General features: G+C 43.1%; 1 protein-coding gene across 1 annotated transcript in view; it reads right to left on the bottom strand.

The window, feature by feature from the left end:
- Positions 1-24,707, bottom strand: part of RP1 (RP1 axonemal microtubule associated) — an 809,829-nt gene that overhangs the window by 247,726 nt on the left and 537,396 nt on the right. Inside the window, exon 8 of the mRNA XM_069621057.1 lies at positions 14,746-14,824. Coding sequence (XP_069477158.1) covers positions 14,746-14,824 — 79 coding nt within the window. The remainder of the gene's footprint in view (positions 1-14,745; positions 14,825-24,707) is intronic.

The following is a 24,707-nucleotide window of genomic DNA, read 5'->3' as shown; positions in this document are numbered from 1 at the left end:
GGTTGGTTTGGGGCTTTTTTGAGTATTCTTGTTTTCTATGGGCTTTTGCACCTCTTAGATTCAGGTGGCCTTTCCAGTCTAGTGATCTTTTCTCATGACAATCTCTCACTAGCTGGGTCATGATGTACTTTGGAGGAGCGTGGAAAAAAGTATTGACAAATTATTTGCTGTCCGTGCGCACCCTTCTGGTAGTCTGCGCAAAGGCACACTTTAATTCCTGCACAAATTCTTGTGGGGCCTGATCCTCCCCACATTGCAAGTTGTAGGCTGCCTTGCGAGCCTCTTGGGGATTTCTGTGAACAGAAAATTGCTTCAAGATGGCCGCCCTATATGTGGACCATCTGGAATGATGTTGGTCCTCCAGCCCCGCAAAGAAACTGGAGTATTCTGGTGAGAAGGCCCATTACACATACTGAATGCAGCTACTGCTGTCTTTCAAATGGAAATTTTCCATCATCTGCTCAAAGAGATCTAAGTGCTCCCAAACAGAATACTTGGCGTTCTTATGATAAGGCGTAATGAAGCTCCTTATCGCCTTGATTTGCTTTAAGGGGTCATTAAGCAAGGTCCTTTTTGCCTTATTGGCCTTCTTGGTTCGGGTAACCCTGGCAATCCTCCTCTGACTCAGCGGCACTGCTCCCAGAGGTGCCAGTCTGGTCTTCTAGGTTCTCCCGGATTCTACGAGCCTGGGAATGGCTGGCAGAATGTGGGGACCTAGTCTCCTGTGTCCTGGGGCGCTCAGAGGAGTCTTCTGATTCCTCCTTGCCCCAGGATTTGATGGGTATCCCCCCACTGCCCTAGCTGGGCATGGGTTTTCAGGATGCCCTTAGTGGGCCTACTCTCCTGGAGTTCCCCACTAAATTTCACATTGCTTGGGTACCCATACCCAGATGCCCGCCCCTCCATTCCTGATAGGTGCTGGTCTATGAGCCCCATACTTCTGATTGGATTGAAATATGCCATCCCCGTGGCCCTGGCTCATGTGCGCCAGTGGACATGGGGGTGGCAGAGTCCAGGGACTGGGAGAGATTAAGGCCTCTGGTACTAGGGTTCCTGAGGTTATGCTCAGGTGTTTCCCTTTCCCAGCGAACCTCATCTCTATCAGCCCCTGCTCCCTGTTGCCATGCAAGAACCTGGGCTTTCTGTTCCTCAATCAAGGCCTTACTAGTCTTTATCAGCCTCTCTTGCATGGCTACCTGCCTGTGGAGCCTGTCAGTGTTCTCACAGAGAGCCTCATTTTCTCTCTGTGCTTCCTGGTTTGTTTTTGAGTACTGGGCCAGTCTTTGCTGCAGGAGGGTTACCTCCTGAGTCCTGTCCAGACTGGCCTGGTCCTTCCTTGCTAGAGCTTCTTCCACCCTCCTGGTATGCTCTAACAATCTTTCATGCTCTTTTTGAAGGTCACACAGTCCCTGAAGGGCCAGGTGATTTTCTTCTACTTTCTCTTTTAAGTGAGAGACTTCCTGGCCTAAGGTGTCCCTTTCCTGAGCAAGAGCCTGCCTCTGTGCCTCCAGGTCGTCCCTCTGTCTTTGAAGCACACCATCTTTCTGGCGCTCTTCATCAAACTCTGCCTGGGTGTCCAGGTCTTTCAGAATTAATTTGTTGCTCTCCTCTTTCTCTCTATCTAATTGGCTTTGCAGGGTGACTACCTGCTCTGCACATGCCCTGTTAAGGTTTATTTGTTGCTCCAGCTTTTTCTGGCTCTGTAGTAGGGAGTCCAAACTTTCTTGGTACTCCTTCCGCAGGGCCAGAATTCTGGTATCCTGTTCTGCCTTTTCCTGCTGCATTATACCCATGTCCTCTTTTATTTTTACTATATACTGCCAGCTTTCATTTTCAGACTCCTGGCTCCTCTGCAGCCTCTGCTCAGAAGAGTCCAGATCAGTTTGGGCCTTTTCTAACGCCATCAGTTGCCTACTTGCCAGATCTTGGCTTTCAGCATATGTATCCTGTATGGCTCCAATAGATAAATATAGATATGCCGCTATCTTGGCCATCTTATTTTGCTCATCCTTGGCCTTAGGGGCTATATATAATTTGCTCAGGGCCACATGTAAGGGACCCTGGTCTTTCCATGTATCTAACCCTGTTGCAGTGATCTTTTGTGTGATTGTCTGCAACCACACCTTCTGATCCTGCTCTGTCCATTCACCTCTCACAAATAACTTATGCAAAAGGTGTTCTCTAGCCATATTGATGTCTACCAATGTCACCATTCTGGAAATATTAGTTTCCTTCCTGATTTACAGAAGTTTATTTTATTTTTGCAAAACAGACCGTTTCCTTAGAGCGTTCCCTTTTGAGGGGTGCTTTTACAGTGTAACACAGCATGGTTGCCCAATCAGGATTTATGTATAGTATTAGTTAGCACACAGTGTTAAGCTGTCATAAGTGTTATATCTAATCCAGAAGTTCCGCGACGAGCCCCCAATCTGTAAGTGGTTTCAACCCAGCACTCCAACTAAGTCAATGCCTAGCGTGAGATGCCCAGCTGGAACCCTTAATTTATATATTTTTATGTCAAAAGTTCTTTTATTTCTGGACGATGTACCTTATATAACGCCCCCCTCTTTGAATCCCCCCCCCGGTCTCACTGAACCAAGTGTAGGTTTGTTTTGCAAAGTTAAAAGATTTATTTGATGAATTGAACAATATATACATCACACTTTTATGAATATGAACAATATCTAGATATCACACTTATTAATATTTATACACTGATCAGCAATGGGTGATATCACAACAATCAACAATCTCTTTACTCAATATGAGTATGGGCGATAAGAATAATGTAGCAGAGAATAACTTTGTGTGGGTTCAATGAAATGCAATGATATGAAATTAATGCAGCACAGAAATAAAACTTGATATGAATTCAATCAAAGACAATGTAATCACTCTTTCCCTCTGTTACTACTCAATCCCCCCCTAGTATGCAAGATGAACAGATGGAATGAGGGCACGCAGGTTTCAGGAATAAACAATCAACAATGCAGTTCAATCCCAATTCCCCAGCAAGCTTAGAGAGAACAGGAATGATTTAAACAGGCCAAATGCTTTTGAATGTGGCTTGTAATGAATGGAAAAAATGCTAAAAATGACTTTAATTTGCTAGATGGGATTCAGAACTAGTGGGAGTCGCTTGGATAGGTTCAGGTAGACACTAGCATTGAAGTTTGAATGATTGGTACATTGGAAATGAAATTCAGAGGTTGAATGCAAGAAATAGCAATTTTATATGGGATGAAATTGAGCCAAATGCAGACTCGCGGCAAACTTTTCAGCACGTGAGAAATGCGATTACAGAAAAACTATAAGGAGTTGGAAATCTGAGGATGTTAGCTTCAATTCAACATTTAAATTTCCTTCCTAGCATGTACGGTTTAAAAGTTACAGAGGTTTTAGTAAAGGTTGATTTTTCAGAAAAAGAGTCAATATTTACAAATAAATGAAAGATGCGCTTTTGGGGATTAGAAACAATGATTTCTTAACACTAGGGAGTCTATGGAGCCATAAGCTACACAACAGCACAGCCAACGATCCATATATATCAGCGCAAAGATGATTATCACTACAATTATCACAGGATTATATTTATTAGAGAAGTATTCAGGATAGACAAAAGAGATTCTACAATGCAGTTCTGGATATGTTGGAATGGGTTGGATAGGATTACTTAAAACTAAGCGATTTGCTACGGACAGTTCTATGCTAAATACTCACAACTATGGGTTTGGAATGGAATAGGCCCATCAGGATCTGGTCAAGGGTTTTGGACTGGAATCTGCTAACCACCGGACAGGATTCAGGTGCTTGGTTCTGCTCTCAGCAAGGCACTCTGGTCTGCATGGCCTCCTGGACTGGATCTGACGGGTTGGTTCTGGGTGCAGCTCTGCTCTACTGGTTTGGATCGCTGGGTTCTAGCAAGGGTTCTTGGGCAGAAGCAGCAAAACAGCACAGCCAGGCTGTTGAATTGGTTGGGCCCCATGGAAGTTTGGGGTTAAAATCAGGTTGCAAGATTTTAAAGGCCAGCTGAGAAGGGTTCAGCTTCTGGATTGGGCCTTCTGCTTCAGGGTTCTGGAGTCTGGATGGTTCTGGAGTCTGGATAGTTCTGGATATGGATTCTCCTTCAAAGCCCTTCGCCAGTAGATCAGTGATGGGTGAATGTGTGTGCCTTTCTGTGCCCTCAACAGTCTCTATTTATGTATTTCTCAAGGGGGTGGGTATGCTGATTATACTATGCCCAACCCTCTAAGAAGCCGATAGGTCAGAGAATTTCCTCCCCCCTGATTTGAGAAGCAACAGTGTGTCATGATGTGTCATGATGTGTCATGTTTACAGTCCAGGGAGAAAACCCTCCCCTTTGTTTCTGTACAGTATATCTTATTTTTCACAAAAAGCATATTTATACTATCACTAATTTACTAATACTGCATATTTACATCCCAAATTAAATAAGGCACGCATCCGTCAAAGTCCCATCTTCTGAAGAGCTTTGGTTCACAAATGACAGTTTTTCCCGCTTTTGGTCGGTTACTCAGTGTCAGTTCTGTACCAATATTTTCACGTACATGCACATATCATCTGGGCATATTCCTGTAAAGTTTCATATTTTTAACATTATCACAACTGCTACAAGGTCCACATTTTGATAATTATGTCTCTGAATATCACACAAGTTCCAGAGTAGTTTCTACTTGTGAGCAACATTATCACTTTAATAACCGCTAAATTCCATATTTTTACCAGTTCGGCACAATTTTCTATGAGTCTTTTTCAAAAAGATATTGGGCCTCATTACACGGACGGTGGTAACCATGGCGCTATTAGCACCATGGTTGCTGCCGGTATTTTACTGAGTCCGCCATGGAGAGTGGTGGAATTACCGCCCTATTCCAAGGTGTGTGGGGGCAGTAATTGCCCATTCACCATGGCACTTCTCCATTCCAATTTTTGCCCCCATAGTGCTCAATGGGAATGGGGAAGGCCGTAATTACGGTACCGCAAATTGTGGTACCGTAATTACCTCCAAGGTCCCTTTGCGGGTCCCGTCCTTAATGGCTGGTAAAACCAGCCATTAAGATAGGGTCCCACAAAGGGACCTTATAGTAAGGTGGTAAGGGTTTACCAGCACTGGTACCCTTACCGGTACCGGTAAACCCTAACCGCCATCTGTGTAATGAGGCCCATTGTCTGTGCTTTCTGAATAAACAAAACTGCTTGTCTCCGCCTCCAAGGTCTTGGCTGGGCTAGAGAGCAGTCCCAGGACTCTCTGACTTTGGCATCTGGTTTCAGCCTACACACGAATTAGCATTTCCTTTGAGTCAAAGGGAGTCTTTTATCTCCTAGCAGAACAACAGGCCAAAGTGCTCCTCCCTTTTCCTTTCACACCTCCCTGACATTTCCTTAGCAGAGAGCAGGGGAAAAGATTCCTTTGTTTAGGAGAATGTGTGGAATGTCTTTTAAGCCCAGTGTAGCTGGCTTTAACTTTTAACACAATGTTAAAAAGTCTAATGTCTGCCACTGTGAGGTTAGTGTTGACATGCCTCCTTATCCTAGTCTTATCCTAAAATACAAATTACATTTTTAACAAATATATCCACCAATCTCTTCATTCCAGCCTTTTTAAAATATAGTTTTGAATTGTATCCACCTCTATTGCTTCTAATAGCAAGTCTTTCCATTTCATACTGTGATTTCAATGTATCAGTTTAAATTGACAGGTTAAGTAATTGCCAGCTTCTGACACAAGCGAGTAGCGGTACTGCGCCCATTTTTGACATATTCTTCCAAGCAAGCATCTTTAAATGTGGATTTTCTTCTGATCAAATAGGTTTCTGCTAACATTGTGCTTAGGTGAATTCTTTATATACAGTGATGTTTAACACCCAACAGGGATGTTGGATCTTTTGTGATGTTTGAGAACCAATATTTTTGCAGTTTCAACAGTCAAGGAAAAATGGATTTTTAAACAGCTCTGTGTTTCTCTTGCAGTGCAGGGCTGCTTTTTCAAATAGTTTCATTTTCCTCTGTGGGCAGCCAAATGATGGGTTTTGGCAGTGGTCTCCTGTGTTACCACGGACATAGGCAAAAGTGGATTGGCGGCCTATTTTTTGGGTTTTCCTGCGCACTTCTGGGGGATTTTAGCACGCATAATGCTTTCCAGCTGCCATTCTGAGGTTTCTGATGCAAGCAGTGCACGATGATGTTGCAGGGCATAGACTAGTGGGTTAAAACATCCCACAAAATCCACAAGGGCATCTATCAGCTCTTCCCTAGACTTATCTTCAAAGTCTCTCTCTCTTGACAAGTATTCTGGAGAGCCTCTCTGTTCATCTTAGTCAATTTACCATTTGTAATAGTTTCCATTGTTTGCACATTGTTCCATTGTTATCAGTATACTCTAATAGATCTCTACATCAATAAAGAAGTGTAGATATTGTGTAGTAGCTAGGTTAAACACTGAGTTTTAAAACCAGTGACCCCACCGCTGCCCCCTATATGGTAGGGTAAAGGCACAGATCAACCCTAGCAAGGCTCTCAATTGGGTAGCCATGGATGAACAACCAGGTTTAAGCTTTCAGGAGGTGTTGCAGGCAGGTTCTTAAATACAGTATGTCCCCAAATCCCCCGCAAAAGAATGTCCACACACTATTTTAGGTGATAACACAGTTTCTTCATATAAAATAAGGGTTGCTACTTCTACCAACAGTCTATACATATAAATAATAACACTTTGTATATGGAATACTTATCCAGAGAATGGTAAATATATACACTCTATGTGGTACCACACACTACTTAAATTCAGTAAAAACTGCACTAACTGCAGACCGTTTTAAATGGCAGGTGAATTCTTAAATAAGGTGTAACCAGCATAGAAAAGGAAAGAAAGGCAGGTTAGTTATGAACAGTGGCAGACTGCTTTCTTTAGACTAGAGAAGTCATTCTGAGTAAGGATCCCCCCACTGGGGCAACCTGCAATAGAAAAGGTAGGGAGTAACTTATGTTGTCTTTTACAGCCCAGTCCAATATTCTTTAATAATGTTGTGCTTTCTTTTAAAAGGTTCTACCATCCTAAAGTACCTGAGAGGCCACAGGAGAATGGGATCCAAAATGAATTTGGGGCCCCTAGACGACTCCTGAGACTAGAAGATGCTCTTCCTCGTCACAATACCTTTGGTGCCTTGGCAGGAGCAGTAGCGGAGTTTCTTGGCTTTGCTCGATGATTCCCTCCCAGGATGCACCCCCTTTGGAAGATGGAGCCCCTGGAATGCTGAGACCAAGAATAAACAGAACCAAATTCTTTCAGAATGGCAGCAGTTTGGCTCTTCGTGGTGCTCTCCTTTGGTCAATGATTTCTCTAACTTTAGAAATACTGTGGAGAATAAACTTGCTGTGGTCTCTTTAAAGGCTTGGTGGATGAAGATAAGACCCCTTGGACACTTTGATAACGTCATGTGGCGACGGGTGCATAGGTCAATTTTAGTGTTGGGATTCGTAATATCATGGTATTCTGACTTTTGGTTTTTAAATGCTGCAGCCACAGCACGGACCTCTGGACAGCTTCTGGCAACCCGGACTCGAAAGCTGGAGAGGACCTCAGACCCTCACCAAGTCTGGACCCTCGGGATGACTTTGATAGCTTCTGGTGACAGGAAACCCACCGGCTGACCTTCCACTGCACCAACCGATGCTGGGCTCTCTCTGCACAAAGAATTGGACAGTGGTGACTGCAAGGATGTCCTTTCAAATGTTCTTAGACGGTTTGACACTTTCACTGCTCTGGGTATACAGCAGCACTATGCCAGGGTACCCCCTCTTCTGGAGCAGCAGACAGCAATGGATTCCATCGGTCACTAACCACACCTCCAGATCCTGGGCAACAGTCATGAACTTCTCTGCCTCGAGATGTCTGGCACTCCTCTTCTGGACTTCAAAGACCCCCTTCTCCAGACAGCAGGCACACAGGGCTGGCTTACAGGATACTTCTATGAAGAGTAGCAGTTTTGCACGATGGTCCCTCGCAGCTTTGGGAGAGGTGTCCTTTGCATGTCCTCTCTGAATCAGTCCTTGGGAGACACAACAGCTTTCAGATTGTTGAATAAATGCAGCAGCAGACTTCTCTCCCAGCTGGGGTTCAATGAGCAGCTTCCTCTTGCTAAGCTTCCTGGTCCCCAGATATACACATCTGTCCCTCATTCAACTAATCACACACTAAGGCATTCATGGAGGCAGGCAGCCAATCAGGCTCACAGGCATTCAGGTCATTCACTCCACCTAGACACCTATAACAAATGAATGTGGATTAGGGCAAGTACCCAGCCTTTCAGAACACTACACTGCAGTCATCTAGGTTTCAAGCAGGGTTGTCGTAATCATTTTGTCACACACAAAGAAACCAGACACCAACAACAGAGAATTTGATTTCACTTCAGACTCCATTCACACAGGTCCCACCCCTAGGGTGTACCCACAACGCACAACACCACAACACCTGGGAAGGCTTCAGTCAGTCTGACAGGAGGCAGCCCCATAGCTATATATGGAATTTCCACCCAACAGCCAACACTGGGTAAGGGAACAACAGAGACATATATGCTGATTCCACCCAACATCCATTCAGGAGAAAGGGACAGAGTCAGGGATTCCCAGGACATTGGGAAACAATGTAATAGAAACCAAGAGATTACAGGGGTCACCTTGCCTCCTAACAGGAATCCACTGATTCATATGGCAGGGCCTGGATATCTCAAAATGGAGATTACTCAGGGCCACTCTCAAGTCAGCATGTAACTGCCATCAGCCCATACCCTGCTCTGTAGGCAACACAGATGTGCCCAAAAACACACATAAGGTGTACAAGGGTGTAGCCCCACCCATGGGTGCCATAAGGGTACCCCATGGGTGATGTTCACCAAAAGATAAGAATGAAGAGCTGCACTGCCAGAGGTCCAGGCGGGACCTCAGTGACAGAAAACATAGAGAAACCACACACAAAGAAATGGTAGGAGAAGGACAGGAGGGCCTGTCCTTCCATAAGACATTTCCAGCATCACAATATTTCATCTACATATTTCCAGCATGTCTGCATGCCTTTTAAGATTGATTGTATTCTATTAAAGAATAACACAGTACTGTTTTGTACCCCTGTTGGAGGCGAGTGAAGCAACAATGTTTTCCCCTAAAAGTTACATCTGTGTATTTGTAGCTCTCTGAATCCAATGGTTGTGCAAATAATCCATTACCCAGATCCAATACAGTCTTATATTTGTATCTCTATATGTTACTCAGAAGTCCTGAACTAGGCATGTTCTGTATAGCCTCTGTGAGTGTATTAGCATTTAAGATTCTAAAGTATATTACCAATTGACATGAACCACCTGGTTTGGATACTAGACGTAATGTTGTATTGTCGGGTCTTGCCTGTTTTATCAGAACCCCTTGGTGTAATAACTGATCAGTGATTACTTTCAAATATGGTATAGCCTGTGCTTTGATTGGATATTGTTTCTGAGGCTTTGGTGCTGCAAACACTCGCATTGCATGTGGAGGACAATCTATGTCATGTCCTACATGATTCTTGTATAACTGTGCTGCAAAACAGCCCATGAGGCTGCATAGGAGCTCACTGCATGTTCTTCAACTTCACCTGAAAATGCTGGATTAATCACTGCTCCCACTTAGCGCTTACCTAACAAATAGCCTAGTCGAATCATGTTCTGGTAATAGGCCACCTTGTGTTATATGCAAGGTATACCAGAATAGTGCCTCTATTTGCTTTGGATTTTCTGCTTCAAGGTGAATTGTACCTATATGCAGTATTGTCCTCAACCACTTCATCTACGAGAGTGATAACCTCTACTTTGGGATTAGTAGGAATATTATGTAAACGCTTTGTGTGTCCTTCTTTAAATATGGAAACTTGCGTACCAGAGTCCATTTGTACCACTAATCAATCCCTTGGATCTTTAGTCACTGGTATTATCTTTTTTTAGAGCTTTTCCCATTCTTGCCTTTGTCCATTTTCAAAGCTGTAGTTTGCTTCCTTTCTCCTTTCTTCTCCTCGCTCCTGGTGGGCTGCTGTTATCCCTTGGGTGCCCAGCCCTGTTTCTTCTCTTTCTCTGAAGGAGAAGAAGGTTAGTTTTCATCTCTGTATCTTTGTAGGTGCCTAAACTGTTACCTATCGCATAACTTATAGGTACTTGTTTCACCACGTCTTCCTTTAAAGGGTATTCTGTCCCAACCTGCTTCATGCCTGGGACTTGCAATACCTCTTTCTAGAGGTAGTGTTGTGCTACAAAAGGTCTCCCTTTTGTCTTTGGCAGGGGACATACTGGAATCCCTTGTGCTTCCCTTTCTGCCTCTGGCTGAGAAGGTATCGATGTCTGGTCTGTTACCAGTGGTGTTAGAGGTGTTGCTCTTTTAGAGTGCTTACTCTCACCTGGCTCCTCCCTTTGCCCCTGCCCGCGTGGTCTACCCAGGTGGTCTCAGGCTTGGGAGCTATAAGTAGTTGTACAATGTCACCAAACTGGAGTTTCCTTTCCCAAAACTATTGCCAGCCCTAAACTTATTGCTGCTTCTGGTCCCTGGGATTTCAATATCACTAACAGAATAGATGTAAATGCTATAATTTAATGAGTCCCAATTAAGTGAAGGTACACTGAAATCCAACTATCACAGTGTTCCATTGGTGGATTACAGCCTGTTGGAATTATTATTGCTAGCACCCTCTGCATCTGCTGTGGAGTGACCTGTGGGTAGGCTGCATCTAGCGGGCTCAGTTTAGTGGACTATCATAGAGGGATGTCCTCTTGCCTTGTGGGGCAAGTGCCCAATAAGAATTTGAGGGTCTGGAATGAACGTGTATCTTCCTCCCCTGCTATTACTGGTCTGGGTGCTGCTGGAGCAGCTTCCAAAGCTCTATATTCTAAAGCTTAAGCATGGACAGTGTCGAAATGTTCACCAGAATGGCATTGGGCGCTCTGGTGTATGGGTAATTTGCCTCCATATTTGGGTGGAACCTAAGTATGTGTTCTAAGACTAACCCTTCCATAACTAAGGGATCATATCTAGCCATTGTGGTAAGGTATGTCAAGACCCCATAAACTAGTTCTGGTGGTCTACCTGCTGTAAGGCTACTTAAGGATACTCATAGGATGTGAACTGTATTTAGACTAGATCGTTCCTAATGTGTAAGGGCTCAAATACATCCCCTGGTTTGTTGCAAGGTGTCTTCATACATGTGAACAGGGTTTCCCCTGGCAATCCACCAGGCTCTGCCACTGTGAGGTTAGTGTTGACATGCCTCCTTCCTGGAACCACCCGCTTACTACACAGTGGCAGTTCACAGGAATAGGGACATCAACATGGGGGTTAGCCATTTCTCGTAGTTAGATAGATTATTTACTTGCTCTCCACTAGAGTGTATTTTTAGCTATTTGTTAGACAACCTGCTCTTCACTACAGTGTGTAAGTGCCTCTTAGCTAGAAAACTGTTAAGAGATGTGGTTGAAAAGCCATCCTGCTCTTCACTAGAGTGCTACAATATTTGTTTTACACCCTGCTCTTCACTAGAGCGTATATCCCCTATATCCCCTCTCAGTAGCTACAAGGGGGGGGGCATATTATTAGGGTGTAGGAAAGGTGTGCAATATCCCACCTGGGGTGCCAAAGAGACATGATTTGTATCACCCCTACCTCCAGATTCCGACAAGGGTGCCTGTACCATAATTGTTGTTTTATTATGGTACCCCGTGGAGTGAGCCCATCCACCATTTTAGGCTAACTTGTAGTAACTTGTAGTAACTTGTAGTATAATGACACTTACCACAGTATCAGGACTATATTCAAATTGCTTGTGGTCCTTTGCAATGAAGGCACATAACACATTTTTCTGTAGGGTAAGTGCACCAGCATGGCTCTGGCTGAACAATTTCTAATGCCCATTACGGATCAAGTCAGGGCACTAATATTGCTAGAATTATATATATTATATAGGAATTTTCTTAATGTGGACCAACAAAGGACCACAAGCAATTTGAATATTGTACTGACACTGTGGTAAGTGTCATCATACTACAACTAGCCTAGAAAGGTGGATGGGCACACTGCATGGGGTACCATAATAGACCAACAATTAGGGTACAGACACCCTTGTCGGAATCACACAATCACGACTAAGTAATAAGGAAAAAACGTATGGGACTACCATGAATCTGATTGATTGAGGATATATCTTAGCCTTGAAAAAGACCTTTGGTCGAAGCACGTGTTGGCTGTCAGCTGATGTATCCATTGGATCTTTATATATAAAGTGTGATGGGATACTGTTCAATCACATATGAGGTTTTTGATAAATTGTTGAACCATATGGGCTGTCAGATGATATATCTATTGGATCTTTTATATATGCTGTGAGTAAGCAATGATGATATTTTGACAGAGTGTGATGGGATAATGTCAATTCATATTTGACGCTTGTAATTCAGATGAATTCACTGTTGATATTTTTGACAAATTCTTAGCAATGATGATGTTTTGTCAAATTGTTATGGGGTAATGTAACATCATATTTGATGCTTGCAATTCATATATATTGAATGTTGTGGTTGACAAACTGTATAAAATAATAATGAATGTTCAACTAATTTGAAGTTATCTGGTCTTTTTTGGATATTATTTGGGTTAGCGCAGGGCCATATTTGATATATGATTTGTTAATTTGACTTTTTGTTTTCATTTGTATTTGTATTTTGTATTTATTGTTTTATTTAGTGCCTTAATCCAAGGCACTTATCATTTCCTTGTGAAATTAAGTTACCCAATTGTATATGGTCTAACCATTTTTTTTATGTGTTTGTTATCAATGAGTTCATTTTACTCTTGTTGTATACATTAATTTTGTTTTTGTTTGTGTCTATTTATGTTATTATAACAAATGGATGTTGTTTTGTGCAATTTCAATGCATATGTCGCCCATGTGAATGGAATCAATTTTGCTATACAGACCTGAGGAAGACCTTAAAATGGTCAAAACACGTGTTGGCTGATGATAGATAAGACATCTTTAATAACCACATAGTGGATGACTATATTTGTCAACGTCATTAGCTGTGTAAATATCTTATTGGTGGACTGCACAAAGGGAGAAAGGAGCGCTGGTGTATGAGCTACACAAGGAAAGGCATTCTTTGGTGACCTTGGGCTGAGGTCATTGGCTGATTTTAGACCCTGTTTGCACCCTTCCAACATTAGAGTGTGGATTGGAAGGTTTCCTTCTCTTAGATCGAAATTCAGGTAGTCAGCTCAACCAGATAGTAGCCCCAACAGCCATATTTAATAATATCTTATAACAATATAATAATAACAATAACAACAACAACGATAATAGCTTGGGTGTTATTTTCTGTTGTTTGGGAGTGGGAGTGTGTGATTGTTGGTTTGCATTGTTGAACTACGTTAGTATTAATGGGGGTATTTTTGCTGTGTTGAACTTAATGTGAGGTGTGAGTTACACAGTACTTTGCATAACTTTAACAGTATACAGTGGCAGATATGTTTGTAACACCTATGCATGAATGGTCCAGAATTCAGGCTCCTTTGGACAGGTTTAGCTGCTCACATGAGTGGCACTCCTGCTATGCACAAAAGTGCTAAGGGTGTCCATGTTATTTCTGAATTCCCATAAGAAATCATTGTAGGCTCTGCCCACTCCTGCACTAAAGTTTAACATCAAATTTGCCCAAGAGCAAACTGGTGCTTTTGGGTTTCACCTAGACTAGATGTCGCCTGAATTTAATACAACTTGGTACTAAAGGCACTAGAATTACATTTTTCAAAGTTACATTTTGACATAACACTGTTGAAATACAGTGGGCCTCATTACAAGTTTGGCGATGGCACCTGCAAATGGGCAATTACTGGGCCATTACAGCCCTTCCGGACCCAGAAAATGCCCATTCGCGGGTGCCGGAAAAAATTGCTCCCCATTCCCATTTGAGGGCTCAATGTGGACGTTGGATGCACCGGCACCATTATGAAGGGTGCCGGTGCATCCGACATGCTCTGCTCACGGGTGCTGGTACACCCGCCAGGTCAGACGTGCAGTCCGGGAAGGCACCCACGAGCAGAATTCGTAGTTTGCCCGTCTGGTAACAATGGTACCGGCAAGCTTACCGGTAGCGTTGTTAATGGACCAGCAAACTTATAATGAGGCCAAGTGTGTCTGGCAAGCAATACTGACATATATTTTCGACTTGCAGTGGTGGCCTGGCCTACATGGAAGTCTGGAAATGTCCTGTGGGTCTCTGCACCATGGACATCTTTTTTGAGAGCATTCAGAATTTGTCATATTGATGCATGCAAAACACACAATTAAGAAGCTATTTTCACTTGCATGTTGTAATATGGAGCCTCTGTGAAAAAATACATCCAGGGCTTCTTTTGGTTTCCAGTCGAATCCTCCTTCGTCACCAAATCCACAGCTCTTACCTGCTCGCATCTGAGAAACAGCCCTGGATACTGTGCGTTGGCAGAAACAAAACATGGGTAGATGGAGTCGCGTGGTAGCAGAGGAGCGTGGGAGCAGTCACTGGGTTATACCAGTGCTATCTGGTTCTAACAAATAGCTGCTAAGGAAACTATTCCTGCAGACAGGCTTATGTCCACAAAACATACAGAAAGCACATTCATGGATTGTAAACGTTAACGTATATATTTGGCATTGAGTACATTGCCATGTCTGACCTGCTCCAAGTCCATCGTGTCCTATAACGACCTTGTACACATTTCCAAGGTGCACAGCTTCGAGCCGGAAGATGTCTGTCTGAAATAATTGAAAGCACATTTATTTCAGTAGATTGTTCATTGAAACGAAATGCAGAATGACAGAGGAGCCACAAAATAACAGTTGCCATAAACCGCGTGGTGTTCACACAATTAATACAAGATAAGCTGCAGTGAATGAACGCTCAGGAGAATGTGAAGCTTCTACTAGTCCATAGCCGTTCCCCATAACATTAGTGCAATTCATTTGTCTTCCTTTATTTGTCACTTGCCATTCCTCCCATACTTGCAGGACGGTCTAGGGGTTCGGTGTATTTAAGAGAAGAAAGGATATATAGTCTCTAGCAACTCTTTAAAAATAAAAATTATGGTCAGATTTGGAGCGTACACATTTCAGAAGGTAAACAAAGATACAAATAGGGCCAGCTTACTTCCTTCTTACTTACTTGCAACTGGGTACAAATTTCACCTGGGTTCTTGGAAATATTTTTGCCAAATACATCATAATGCTTGTTCACAACCACAATCTAGGGGGACTCACATTTCCATATCAATTTACAAGTATCTAAAGCACTGCACTGGTCCCACTGACTGGAGAGGAAAGCCAACATTGCCCCTCCAGTTTCCAGGACCACCATTCTGATGTGGGTGGAAAACATTGGAGGAGAGCTGCCGTGCATTCCAGCTGTGAAAGCGTATAGTATCTTTCCTTGTGGGAGCAATGTGATCAACGGTGGCACTCTGAGGATTTCTAACATGTCTGCCCCTTGTTTTATTTACTAAAGTTTTGTGCCTTCAGTAAATTAGAAAAGTGGAGTTGCCATACAGGAAAAGCACAGCTATTAAAGGAAAAACCTAGAAACACTTGTGTACAGGCGCGTTATAAATGACATATCATATCATATAAAAAACGTGCGCAGAAATGATAAAGCATCTTCACCGGTGCTAACTCCTTGTTTTAAACATGCAAAGGAAGGTTCTGCAAAGGAGAATAGCCTCGCAGAGCCTTTTCCTGAATTTAAGATGGTCAGTAGGGCCATTGTCAGGGCGTACATCAGGAACATGCAAGAACAGATGATGTCCAGCTGTCACATTCTTAATTGAGCAGAATATGGTGCATTCAAGAAGCGTGTTGCTCCTCCATGTGACAAAGCATTTCCATTTTTGCATGCACCTCAGAATCGGGCCCTGATTGTACTACATCTTTCCCACCACACAGGTCTTACATGTGTGCGAATGAACTTGCTCGCCCGCCAAGCAGTCCCCAATAAGAGGGATTTGAGACACTGACAAGCAATACATTAGGTTTGCCACCTGGTTCCATGTGTTCTCATATACCTACCAAGTCCAATGTCCCCGGTGCCTTCTGTGTTAGCTACCATTGTTGCTACCTTTCCCTGGAACATATGCCATAATGCCTGCAGCCAAAAGCCCATGGGACACACTCTGTGCAACACTGACTGGTAGAAGAGGAACCACAGCACATATTCTGTGATGTGGCCCTTTAGCATGCTCCTTAATCTATCACTACTGTATCCAAACACACATAGGGCAGATGTCTTAAACCTTCTATTGTGCTATGTCAGAGTTCTTGTTGATTTGTTGCACGAATGGGTGAGTGCAGCAATTAATCATACCCCCCCCCCCCTGTATTGCTTTAACAAGCACAGACATGCCAGTGCATGGCTTGTTATGTTATGTATTTTCACATTTATATAGCGCTCTATATATTTCATTGGTATGATCTCCAAACGCTGGTAGGTTGAACGCCCTCAGGGACTGCAGTCCAGGTCAGTAGAGAAAGTGTCATAGGGTGCGTGGGTGCACCAGTTATACGGGCAGCTGATGTAACTGCCAGATGATAGCTGCATCCTAGCGTTAGGTGGAGAAGATATCAGTTGAATGTGTGCAGTCTGATGGGTGGACACCCAGACTGGGTTCTGGCTGTGTTGGGCCGGTAGGACTCTTATGTGAGCAGCTAGGCCGGATTGTCATGGTATAGCTGTGTTTTATTAGAGTGATGAGGAGTTCATGGGGTAATGTTTGTATGTGAACAGCTAGGCCGAATTGATCAAGGGTACAGCTGCATTCTAATTGTGTGATGGTGTAGAGTAGAGAGTAAGTCTAATGACATGGGATGGGAGTGTTTGCGTGGGTTTATGAGCCAATGCAGCAGGAGCAATTTATAGGTTGAAGTTACTGATAATATTAGTTCTTCTATACAAGTGTGGCTTGTGACTTGCATGGGTCCTCTTTTTTGTCCTCAGTGCTGGGGACAATGACCATGTGTTGAATGCAGCTGTGGTATCTTCTGTAAAGGCTGAAGTGACAGGATCTACTCATCAAGCACTTTGCATACAGTGAAGATTAGACACCCATAACATTTGTGAATGATCCAGTGCAGTGGGTAGGCAGGGCAGCGAGAACCTAAAACGTCTGTGTTGCATAAAGGAAATTGTGGGTATTCAGTGCCCGACAGGAGGGAAGGAGAAGAGATGCAGGTGCAGAGCCAGTGCTCAGAGAGAAGTAGAAAGCTTTCATTAAATGTTTTTTCTTTACCAGGAATATCTCTACTGAGACGCAAATGTATTCCTTCTTCTGTATAAAACCTCAGCAATGGAAAATGTATTTGCCATGCAAATAAGAGATGGAGGGGTTTTAAGTTGATCCATGCAATGATAATCATCTTAGGTCTAAGAGAGGAGATTGGAAACTTTGGCTCTCCAGATGATTTGCACTGCATATTAAATGTTGAGTGATCATGGGAATTGTATTTGAAAACATTGTAATTCAAAACATCTGCAGAGCTGCAGGATGCAGACTGCTGGTTTAGGCGATTCCTTTGTAAGATTATTAGAAATACATTTGAAGTCATATATTCTAAGGATAAACATGGCGTGCCATCATCTAATGCACTCCTCTAAAGATGTCCCCTTACTGATATGCAATGTTGTCTCAACAGAACCCCGGTCAACAGTTATCTTGTAGTTTTTTAATTGTCAAAATCAATACATCAGTTGCTATAAATTGCCTACACGTGTTTTAAACAACATGGTGCTTTTCAAGGCAAAACTCAATTTTAGCAACCCTCAAAATTCCTAATCATTCCTATCACAAGAATGAATAGCGTTTACCCTCAGATGTCTTTGAATCTATATTTGCTGGGTTGTCCTTGTGCCAAACCTTGTCGAAGAACGTAGCGGCTCTGAATATTGCTTGCCGTATATCCCACAAATCTGGTGTTCAAAGTTGCTTCAGTCCTTTCGGGTTCTCTTCAATAAGAGACCTGGCCTCCGTCTGGCGTCCGCGTGCTTTCCCTGTGAGCAAAAGCACGCGGGGAGAAAAGTGCTGTGCAGAAATGTGTAATCATTGTGATGTAAAGGGAAGATATCTGATTTAAAAACACAACATAGAGAGTGAGCAAGGAACACCAAATTGAATGGGGACATTCCCACTGTATAGTGGCAAAGGAAAGGTGTTTGTTATTTGCTGAGAATTATATTTCATTAACTGTCGAGCTAGAATGCAGACCAGAAACGAAAACTGTACATATGGTTGAGTTTTAGTTGTTATGTGATTTTTGTTCTGAAAACAAACTTGTGGTTTCAATGTATTGGTAGTGAGACGTTTTAGGTAGAAAGGGAGATGCTTTGTGCCTTGATAATAATTGTGTAAATAAGGATTTTGTCTATGAATAACATATATTATTATTTCTGCACACCAGCCTGGTTCTCGGCTTGCATATTGAAAAAGGGTTTAGGGATTAGGGATTAGAGTGGTGTTACATGCATCAAAGGCAGATTAAGTCAAGAATCCAAATCAATGATCAATTGGTGTGGTGCTCTTTATTGGGAATATTTATTCCCCGAATTGTTGCCCCATAAATATATTCATTTAAAATAATCATAAGACAGAGAGTCTGCTCGAGACTGGTGTTAGGAATTTTGCATTTATGAGGTTTGCCCCATTCCTGTATAATTGGAAGCAATCTTTTATCCTTCCTTTGTATGAATCACTTCAATAACATGACCCATTTAGTACCCTCAGCACTAAGCTACACCTTTGTCTTCATTTAATGTTTATATTCCACGACCTACACTTTAGATTTGATGGTGGACTCACTTCCATATTGATGATAGCTAGGTCCTTCCATTCATGTACAATGATCTGGGTGTGTTACTCTGAAGGATTGTCATCTGGAAAGAGTGTAGAAACACTTTCTTTTTTAATGTATAGTTAAACATAACATGACACAGTTAATACTCTCTCAGAGAGGGCGGTCTGAGGACTGCGTCCCTCTCTCCACAAACTCTATACCAAAAGCATAGTACACACTTTTGTCCAGCTGAATCAGTATCCTCATGTTCAGCCCCTGCTTTCCCATGGCAGAGAGCAGGTTCAGGGCACATGTGGCCTCTTGACAGCTTCAGTGACAGGCAGAGTATTTAAGATATGCACCTTTTCCAAACCCCCTTAATTATGAGTTTACTGTTCTGGTGGTACATTGCACTTTAAATATAAACCATACCTGAATTAGGGTTTAGTGGATGGTATTTCACATCATTTTCACAGTCACATCTAATTGATATCACACGTGTCAGCCCTGTGAACCCAGCTTATCAGTGGAATGCATATGTGTATTCTCCTCAGCCGGGCGGTACTTGCAGCTGCCAGCAAGACTGCAAACCTCAGGGTTAAATCTCTTTGCTCCCATGTGAGGGAAGGTAACACCCTCACTAGAGGGACATCCACTACAAAGTAAGTCCTGCAAACATGCATAAAAGGAGCTCTCACACCAGGGTACTGGTCTTTGATTCTATTGCAAAGGGAGCTAGGCAGGACTACTGCAGACAGAGACCCTAACAGCTGGAGGAGGGCTCCACCATCTTGTTTCTCTCTGCCTTTATCTTTTCTTCCTGTCCCCTTCACCACCTGTAGCACAAATCACTTAGAATTACATGTCAGAAGGCAAAGTCCACTTGCTTCAAGGACAGGGACTGGACCCTTAAAGCAGATTGCTTTTGACCAATTACATGTATTTTTGCCTTTAAAAGAAGTGGTTTTGCACTCCTTTAGATTCACTTTGGAACAAGGACAACCACCATACCATCAACCTAGCCCCAGCCATTCCCACTAGGAATAAAAAGAACATTACAGCCAATAAACTCATCCCTCTAATCCTCCCTACCTTGAATTCTCTTCCTGCCTCCACAGACCCATTTACCTTGGTTGACGAGTACAACAAAGTAATGTTATCTGCCCTAGATACCATAGCACCCCTGAAAATTAGAAAGAGCAAACAGAAAAAACATGTCAACACATGGTTTTCGCCCCACCTAAAATCCATCAGACTTGAGAAACGGAAATGCGAAAAAATTTGGAGCCAAGACCCGTCTGATGCTAATAAAAACAACCTCACAAAACTAGCCCCCATGTGCAAAAAATAAATAATCCTTGCTAAACAAGAATCTTACAACCTGTGCATTACCCAAGCCAAGTGCAATACTAAAGATCTGTTCACAATTCTTAAAGAAATAGAAACACCTATCCAAGCACCTGACACGTGCCTTAAGGACAAAAACTGGTGTACCAGCATTCAGAGTGCCCTAGTTAATAAAATAACGACCCTTCAGGCAAAAATCACCAATAAAAAAGATTCCCTCCTCCGCGCCTCCAATCCTAACAATATGACCGCTCCTCTGCCCCTGAACACCCCACCTCCTGCCCCCTCTGAACTGCCTACACCCCTCTTCAACTTCAAGAAAGTATCCATTCTAGAAGTTGAAAAAGTCATCCTAACTCTCAAACCATCTAATTGCCACGGTGACCCCTGCCCAGCTCAAAATAATAAAGGATGCTGCACGGGACCTCTCCCCATTCATAACTAAGCTTATAAATGTTTCATTCTCTATTGGCACCATTCCCAACAACTTGAAACAGTCTTGGGTCCACCCACTCCTAAAAAAACAAACTCTTGACCCGTCCATTCCCACTATCGCCCCATTGCTACAGTACCGTTCCTGCTGAAGATCCTAGATAAGGTGGCGTACCTCCAAATACAACAATATTTGGAATGTAACCACCTTCTAAGAGTACATCACTCAGGTCTAAGACCTCAACACGGAACAGAAACTGCGCTGATCGACCTTAAAGCACAAATAGACACCCTGAGAGACAATGGTAATACAGCACTTCTACTGTTGCTTGACCTCTCAGCGGCGTTTGACCTGGTAGACCAGAAGACTCTCTGCCAACACCTGGACTCTGCTACCCATTTCTCACAAGAAGCCATAGGTTGGATCCAATCCTTCCTAGACAATAGAACCATGCGTGTCTTTGCACTCTCAGCAGCTGCGGACCCTACACCTATTACCTGCGGCGTGCCCCAGGGCTCATACATTTCGCCCACCCTGTACAACTTTATGAAGCCCCTTTTTGATGATCTAGATGGTCTGGGTATCACCTACACTAACTATGCAGATGATACACAGATCCTCATCCCGTTGACGGGAGATTATAACAAGTATTTGGCCTTAGTGAATAGAGTGTACCTCATCATCCAGGCATGGATGGCATCTCATGGACTATGCCTGAATGATGACAAAACAGAACTTCTTATTGTCGGCACCACAGCGAATCTTAACAAACTGGGCCATCTCTACTCTAATTTCACGATAGACAACAATAAAATAACAGTCGCCAAGGACGTTAAAACTCTTGGTTTCTACCTAGACTCTATTCTCACTTTCAAAAAACAAGTAAATTCAATGGCCTCGGCTACCGCTTACACTTGTAAGCTAATCAGAGCAGCTGAGCCATTCCTCACACCTAACAATTGCATTATTCTAGCAAGAGCTTTGGTATTATCTAAATTGGATTATTGCAATGCCCTTTATGTAGGGAGCAACAAATACATTACCAATACGATCCAGATCTTACAAAATAATGCTCTGAGAGCATCTCCCAACATTCCGAAGACAGCCCACATATCTGACTTCAGAAGATACAACAACTGGCTCTCCATAAAAGACAAAATCTTCCTTAAATCAGCCTCCTTGACTCATAAATGCCTACCCAAGGCCGCCCCACTGTACCTCACCACTAGATTCTTGAGACAATCCACTAACCGCCCTTCTAGAAAAGCTACTACCAACTTACTTCAAGTGCCTAGATTTAAACGTACGAAGACAGGTGGCAGTAGCTTCCCGGTCAAAGCTGCCCAATATTGGAATTCACTCCCACCCTCTTTAAGGGAAGACATGCCCTACCCACACTTTAGATCCAACCTTATCCACTGGATCAAGGAACATGATATCTGACTCCTCACCACTCTATGATCATACTCTGTCCGCCTTTACTGTATAATAACTGCTGTCTGATGTTTCCCTCCACTACATATTCATCTGTATGATAACTTCAGCACTGCTTTTAATGTATTGTAATGTAACGCACTGCATTGTAACCTAAGCTGAACAATCCTCTAATGCTTTCTGCACCCTAATACCCTTGGGTCTGGTGCACATTATAAATAAATAAACAAACAAACAAACAAACAAGCACCTAAGGAAGACATTTTTTGGACCTCTGTTGGAAGGGTTGACTTTCCAAAGCCCTCCACCAGTGAAGTGAAGACTAAGTGTCCAAGTCAGAGGTGAGATATGTTCCTTACTCATACCCAGGGCACATTGGTGCTGCCCTACTCCTGGAAGAAAACCTGCATCTCTGCCAGTCACACTGGTGCACAGGACGTCATTGTTGTGAAGGACCCCTAGAGCACTACACTTCTCCCTGGGGCCCCTGGAATACTACACTTGTTCCTGAAACACCTGAGAAGGTCTCACAGGGCCCGAGAGCCAAGGCAGTCAGGATTCCTGCATTTCCCACTGTTTAACCACTGTGAGTCATGATTTAAGCACATTTGACTGCATCAAACCATCATGACCTCCAGAACTGTCTTTGGCGCTCCCCCACTCTTCAAACTGCTGATCCGCAGGCTCGAACCCGGTTGTAACCAGACCACACTAGCAGAGTGTGTTGTTGCCTCAGCTAGAACTCAAAGCTCCATGTTGTACCTATCCACACTTTCTCGAGTGCCTCATCAAACCAATTGCACAGAACAGTGCATCCAGTCACCAGAATCTTCGCAGTGAAACCAACCCTGACAGCCCTCACCATAGGCCCTTTTTGAAGCATCACTTTGAAAGGCAATGAACTGCCATCCAGCCCATTCTCAACAATGCTCCCCACCTAGAAAAATGCAACCGCTGCGCTCGAACTGCTTCAAACCACTCAAACAGCACCTAGAAGCCTGATTTGCCATTGCCTGAAAAGCCAAGAATTGCAGAACAGAATGGTTTACTGCTGAAGGCTCCCCTGGTCCATCTTTGGGCCCTAGAGACTAGTTAAGTCACCATGAATCGCTTTTTGCTCAAGAACATATTCTTTTTCAACCAACCATTCAGGTAAATTCTTGCCTTTGCCCCTCACCCCCACTTCAATAAACAGAGTGTTGCATCTTCTATTATTGAATAGTCTCTGTTCTTTCCACAGCAGTGGGTGTTGTACAGTGTTTTTCTTTTCAGTTGTCTTGAAGATGGTGTTAAGTATAAACTATATACATTTGTATAGAACCTTGATTGGACATTCCCTTTATTTTGGACTGTTATACTTTATTGTTTGAGTTGCTACTGAATCACATTGGCACCCCTCTTGAGAGTATAGCCTTCTCTTGTTCAAGTGACCACAAAAGGAGAAGAAGGTATATCTCTTAACTGCCTGTTTTATTTACATGATTGGGATAACTGTTGGTTTGGAGAAGTGTGAGGAATGAGTAAGTGGTTTTACTACATCCGACATGGTCTGCTCGAGGGTGCCGGTCTGCCCACCAGGTCAGACCTGGTGGCCATAAGGCACCTGCCATAAGGCACCTGCGTGCAGCACTCGTAGTTTCGCCGGTCCGGTAACTGTTACTGGACCGGCAAACTTATAATGAGGCCCAATGAATATTCAGCCTGAGTTCCAGTGGCATGGACACATGTTATACTGGAAATACCAGATAAGGAAATAGTAAAAGGGAAAATGGAATGCATTTTTTGGTTATTGTAAATCACTTTCAAACTCAGAAAACAACCGTTCCTGCAATACAATGCCTTGGAATGTTTCACATTGCAAATCATTTGTTCTATTGTGTGAGGCAGTTTCTTCATGTTTTATATAGAATTATATTAAATTATGTTTCAAGATTTTATGAGAAGTCAGGTTTGACCCAATGGGACATTGCCTCTGAAACCTTTGCAGGTGATTTGGAGTCTCCAACAGAATTTCCTTGGTTTTCCTGTTCGTGTTCGCAGTAAATATCTTCCAATTGCATATTGATTTGGCAGCCTTTAGTTAAACTTGCCAATTAGTTTAAATGCTGCTTCAGGGGGAGCCACGTTAAATGATGTACATTTAAGCTGCTGCAGCGTTTGAACTATTGAAGGCCTTTCCTTGGATATACATGCACAGATACAACAGCACACTATAGCAGAAGTCATGTTCGGAAGGCAGTGAGCCCGTGGGCGCCATGCAAATATCAGAAAGAAAAGGTGCTCCAGCCAAATGAATGTGGACAAAATGGCGTGTCATGAAAATTGGGGGGGACAACCCCCCCTTACTCCCCCCTAAAATCACGCCCATGCAGAGGAGCTTGGTGTACATCTGTAACATTACAAAAGATTGTTTATGACTGTCAGCCAAATACGCCTCTCAAAGATGACCAGCATTCACTCAAGGTTTTCACCTTGTTTGGGGTTTTTCAGTAGGATGGAGCTGACATGCTTTAAGCGTTATGAAGTCCAATTGATATGGTAAGTAAAACAACAAAAAAAGAAAACCGAGAAAAATAAAGAAATTGCCATCCACTTTCATGAACATTCACCCCA

The sequence above is a fragment of the Ambystoma mexicanum genome, chromosome 5q (genome assembly GCF_040938575.1).
Source record: "Ambystoma mexicanum isolate Mex_15411 chromosome 5q, UKY_AmexF1_1, whole genome shotgun sequence".
Classification (NCBI taxonomy): Eukaryota; Metazoa; Chordata; class Amphibia; order Caudata; family Ambystomatidae; genus Ambystoma; species Ambystoma mexicanum.
The sequence above is the reverse complement of the archived record's forward strand: the minus strand, read 5'-3'. Positions and strand labels throughout refer to the sequence as shown.